This window comes from Bombina bombina, chromosome 2 (assembly GCF_027579735.1).
Source record: "Bombina bombina isolate aBomBom1 chromosome 2, aBomBom1.pri, whole genome shotgun sequence".
NCBI classification, from domain to species: Eukaryota; Metazoa; Chordata; class Amphibia; order Anura; family Bombinatoridae; genus Bombina; species Bombina bombina.
The window spans coordinates 204414173-204420221 of NC_069500.1; the positions used below are offsets into that span (position 1 = coordinate 204414173).

At 34.0% G+C, this 6049-nt stretch overlaps 1 protein-coding gene across 1 annotated transcript in view; it reads left to right on the forward strand.

The window, feature by feature from the left end:
* The window catches only part of CCDC125 (coiled-coil domain containing 125), a 197381-nt gene extending 193704 nt beyond the window's left edge, over positions 1–3677 (forward strand). The window contains 1 exon segment of the mRNA XM_053701455.1: positions 1613–3677. Within this exon segment, the coding sequence (XP_053557430.1) occupies positions 1613–1993 (381 nt within the window). The 3' untranslated portion in view covers positions 1994–3677.
* Positions 3678–6049: the final 2372 nt, after the last annotated feature.

Here is a 6049-nt window from a genome sequence, read left to right on the forward strand (position 1 = left end):
AGGATGGAGGGCTGAGTCAGTCCTGATGGGATTTGAACCTGTGACCTCGGATCTTTTGCACAGGCTTTTCTTTTTGTAGTCAGGGCATTTTACCAACTGAACTACCTCACTGGCCTAAACCTTTTGCTTCCCATTTTACTAGGTCAGTTGCTTTTTCTTGGCTTTTTTAGAATGAGGCTTTTCATGCTTTTATTCTTTCTTACCTTTCTTCTTCATCTTGTTTGGTTATACGTCAGACTGGTTTACCAGTGAGGTGGGAGGTTTTTTTTTTAGGGGCTCTTGGAGTTTTGGGAATCTTTGCCTCCTCTTAGCGGCCAGGAGTATTATTCCCAGGTGCAATGGCTCTTGGACTCCAACCACCATGAAAGAAATAATTTACCAGGTAAGCATTCATTATATTTTTTAATTTTTACCTACTATATACTATTAAAATTTAATAGTGTATAATTTAGCTTTAGAACTTTTCCATTTCTTTAATTCAGACTTATTAATCATCTTATATAGGGCCAGATTACAAGTGAAGCAGTATGTAACTCTCCTGCTAGAGCGCTAACTCCGCTAACAGTAAGCTTTTTTTCATGCTCGGGTAACATTTTTTGCTCGCCCTCTAACACGATGCACAGAAAAAGCTGCACTTAGAATATTGCACGTGTGATAACGTATTTCCCCATAGTTTTTCCACTTTTTTTGCTCCATTGGCTTCTAAAACCCTACACACGTGCAAACACAATCTCATATTTCACATTCCAATGTTCTTCACATAGCAGAATATGTTCTATTTATTAAAAAAAAAAAAGCTATATAAAAAAAGAGGTATTTTGGTGCAATATATATTGCCATAGAACAAGCTACTTCTCTGATTATATATACTGTAGGTGTAGATATATATAGGAATATCTATTTAAAAATACATAAAACATATTATACTATGTGCAGAACATTGGAATGAGAAATATTTACAGTAAATACACAGTATAACACTTTATTAAATATTAATATTTCATAAATATGCTTTTTCATGTTTTCTCTTAGGGCTTCAATGCAAATATATGTGTGTACATATGTATTTGTTTTACGTGTGTCTGTAAATACATATATACACATATAAATACATATGTACACACATGATATATCTACACACACACACACACACATATGTATATATATATATATATATATATATAAATGTGTCTGTGTTAAAGCCCTTTGCCTGCCTTTTTTTTCTAATACCTGAGACCTCATATCTTTGAGCCCTTATAACTTTGTGCAAAATTATTTTGTAAAAACGTTTTTATATCGTGTTATTATGAGTGTAACTATACTTTTGTAACGTATTTTTGATATTTTGTGACACTTTTTGGTTTGTGAAACAGTGTTCTGATGATGTAATAATCATTCTAGCATAATTCGCTATTGCGCTCAAGTGATTGCGTTTACTTTCAACTTATAATAAGAGTGGTAAACCCAATGGGCTCAAACACCCGCGATAACCCCCTTTTCGCTTGCGCAAAACTGGTAACGCGCCACTGGTAATCTGGCCCCAAGTATACAATTTAAAAGTTTATGTATTGATTGTTAACTTTTATCGACACACACTTAATTGGTTTTGCAGCTAAATGATAAGGAAGAGGCACTGGCCCATCAAAGGAAGGTGAGCTACATGCTTGCACGCAACATTGATGACAGGGTTGCTCTGAGAAAGACTCAAGAGACATCTTCTGAAGATAATTCTGCTGCTGAGAGCCACCTCTGTGATTGTTTACATTTAAGACCAGCTACAGATTCCTGTCAGTGTTTACAAAACACTACCTCACTGAACTGTGTGTGCCAGACAAGCACTATAAACCCAACTGAAGGCTCTAGTAGACTCCAAGAAACCTCGTGTTCCTCTCAGTTCAATGAATCATCTTGTAAAAAACAGGCAGAAACCTCTGAGACAACAAATTTGGATCATGAGGAACAATCTGATGAAACAGACCAAAATCAAACTTAAATTAATTCATTCAAACCATTTTTTAATAGCATGTTTTATTTTGTAATATCTGGGAAGAGATCTGCCTCTGTACATTAGATCTCTAAATGTATAACCTATTTTGGAAGCAAACCAGACTACCAATTCAATGATATTTAGATAGTAAGATGTCTTACTCGGATGTTACACAACTACTGTATATATACACAGCCATTTTAACATTTTCACAATTAATGTAGACCTGGTTTTTGCTTTTATGTTCTTCACTTATTGGGTTCCCTGCTTATTAGTCATAAGCCTTTTAGGAAACATGCTAAACTCCTGAAAAGGACATGAAACCCCAAAACTATTTCATGATTAAGAAAGGGAGCATACAATTTTAAACAACTTTCCGATGTAATTCTGTTATCTAGTTTGTTCCGTTATTTTTGGTATCCTTTGTTGAAAAGCATTGATAGGCAGACTCGGAGCTGTGTGCTAACTGCTGATTGTTGGCTGCACATATATACATCTTATCATTGGCTTACTAATGTGTTCAGCTAGCTCCCAGTATTCCATTACTGCTTTTTCAATAACAGATAAAAAGAGAATGAAGCAAAATTTATAATAGAAGTAAATTGGAAAGTTGTTTACAATTGTATGCTCTGTCCGAATAATGAAAGGAAATTTGGGTTTTTATGTTCCTTTAAACTTCCAAAATGCTAAAAATGAGAAGGAAATTACAATACCTCTGTTTATTTCTGTGTGTACATGTTACATAGCTTGCATTTTGTGTGTGTGTGTTTATATATATATATATATATATATATATATATATATATATATATATGTGCGTGCATGTGTGTATGTATATATATACTTAAGACAAAAAGTTTTTTTTTTTTTTACTTCCTTTTTTTACTATTTACCAAGGGCAACCTGGTATGTAATTTCTTATTTTCTTTGATCCATTTGTCAGTTATAACCTTAACTCACTTAACTAGTTACCACTATATGCTCCATGACATATGTAAAAATTGTTAAAAACTAATAAAATCAACCTGAGTTTGTTGTGGGCTGTTGCCTATCAGACATCACAACTTTTACCTTACACATGGTAATTTTTGTTGATTCTGTAACCTGGTGTAAGCTTTTCACTTCATAGGGGGTTTTGTTTAGCATTTTATTTCACTTCCTTTTTAGTGCTTAAAATAAGTAACAAAGGAATATATATATATATATATATATATACACACACACACAATGTAAGCTTTTAGAACTACATATGACTGTTATTTTAGATGTATTTATAATGTAATAAAACTAAGCAAATGTGTATGTTTGTGGCATTTTGAATTAAACTGTATATTAATTAATTTGGTATTTGCTATGTAACACCAGAACTTCAGCCATGGATATTTTTAACAAGATAGGTTTTATATGCTCCTCTGTATCTATGTTGGAATAGTTGCATTAGTTTAGTGATTATAGATGTCCAAATAAATAGTAGAGAAGTAAATAGTAATACGGTTTTTTTTTTTGTTTTGTTTTTTATTTTTTTTATTTAATCAATGACTATTTAAATACAAGCATTCAACAGTGTCCTTTCTTCCTCAGGTATATACCTAAGCTGAATTATTATTATTATTATTATTATTATTAGTGCTTGTATTTGATTTTTATAGAGCTAACTTTAAATAAACATATATATTTTGTACAAAATAAATGCATGACGTATTGAGTCTTTTTTTTCTGTTCTGAAGCACCAACAACCAACATTTTTCTTTCTAATGACTTGGTGAGTGCATGGATCATCTGTAATTACTATTGGGAATATCACTCCTGACCAGCAGGAGGCATAGAAACATAGATATTGACGGCAGATAAGAGCCATAGGCCCAGCAAGTCTGCCCGACCTTACCTAACAGTATAAACTTATCTAGTTCGTAGGATAGCCTTATGCTTGTCCCATGCATTTTTAAAGTCCCCCACAGTGTTTGTTGCTACTACTTCTTGAGGAAGTTTATTCCATAAATCAATCACTCTTTCTGTAAAGAAGTGCTTCCTCAAATTACTCCTGAATCTACTACCCTTTAGCTTGAGCTCATGACCCCTTGTTCTTGAATTTTCCATTTTATGTAAAATACCCACAGCCTCAGTTTTACTAAACCCTTTAATGTACTTGAAAGTTGCTATCATATCACCTCTTTCCCTTCTCTCCTCTAAGCTATACATATTTAGGTCATTGAGCCTATCCTGGTAAGTTTTTTATTTCTTAGGCCATGTACCATTTTGGTAGCCCTCCTTTGCACAGATTCAAGTTTGTTAATATCCTTCTGAAGATATGGCCTCCAGAACTGCACACAATACTCAAGATGAGGCCTAACTAATGATCTATAAAGTGGCATAAGAACCTTACTATTTCTGCTGCAAATACCTCTACCAATACATCCAAGCATTCTGCTAGCCTTACTCGCTGCATTACTACATTGTTTACTAAGTTTTAAATCATCTGAAATAATAATTCCCAAGTCCTGTTCCTCATCTGTAACAGTCAGTAAAGTGTCATTGAGTCTGTAATTAACATTTGGATTTTTCTTCCCTAAATGCATTATTTTACACTTTGCTGTGTTAAACTTTAGATCCCAGTCGTTTGTCCAATCCTCCAATTGTTGTATATAACTTCTCATTTTGTCTACCCTCCCTGGAACATCCACTCTGTTACAAAGAGACATACTTTCCCCTGTAGCCCTTTGCTGATATCGCAGATAAATATGTTAAGCAAAACAGGCCCCAGAACTGACCCCTGAGGAACACCACTAGTAACAGCCCCCTCTGCTGAATGAACTCCATTTACTAAGACACTTTGTTTTCTGTCCTTAAGCCAGCATTCCACCCAGTTCACAATTTTTGAATCTAGACAAAGGAGATACAGTTTGTGAATTAGTTTATTGTGTGGGACTGTGTCAAATGCTTTGCTGAAATCTAGATATGCTACATCAACTGCTCCACTCTTGTCTAATACTTTTGTTACATAATCAAAGAAGTCAATTAGATTAGTCTGACATGATCTCCCTGAAGTAAAACCATGCTGATTTTGGTCCTCTAAATTGTTTGTCTTTATGTAAGTCATAATTCTTTCTTTTAAGAGGCTTTCCATTAATTTCCCTACTACTGAAGTTAAACTAACTGGCCTGTAGTTGCCAGATTCTTCTCTACTGCCCTTTTTATGAAGAGGTATTACATTTGCTATTCTCCAATCATCTGGGACAGCTCCTGTTAATAGTGACTGATTAAACAGATCAGTTAATGGGACAGTTAGCACTGATTGAAGTTCTTTTAAAACCCTTGGATGAATATTATCAGGACCCACTGCCTTTTTAACATTTATTTTTGATAATGCTAACAAAACCTCATCCTCGGTAAAAAGATTACTTTTAAGCTTGTTTCTATTTTTCGTAGCATCCCTTAATGTAGACATTGTATCTTCACAATCTTTTGTGAAAACAGAACAGAAGTAATCATTGAGACAGTCTGCAATCTGCTTATCTCCTTCTATTATTCTACCATCAACTGATTTCAATTTTACTATTCCTACCTTATTTTTTCTTCTTTCACTGATATATCTAAAGAATGTTTTGTCCCCATGCTTTACTGACTGTGCTATCTTCTCTTCTGCATGAGCTTTAACCTTCCTAATTAACTGCTTAGTCTTTTTTTGTTGGAGTCTCCATATTTTCATATCATCATCTGCTTGTGTGTGTCTGTAATTTTTATAAGCTATCTTTTTTGTCTTTACAGCATGTGCTACTTCTTTGGAAAACCAAATTGGTTTCCGCTTTCTTTTACTTTTACAGACATGTCTAACACAGTGTGCGGTTGCATCTAAAATGGCACCTTTCACAAATTCCCACTGTTCTTGAACCCCTGTAATAAGAGTTTTCCCTTTTAAATAGTTTTTTAGGTATTCTCCCATTAATGAAAAATCTGCCGTCCTAAAGTCTAAAACTTTTGTTTTAGTCTGGGTGGACAGTTCCTGCACATGAATACTAAACCAAACAGATTGATGATCACTGGATCCTAAGTTCTCACCTACAG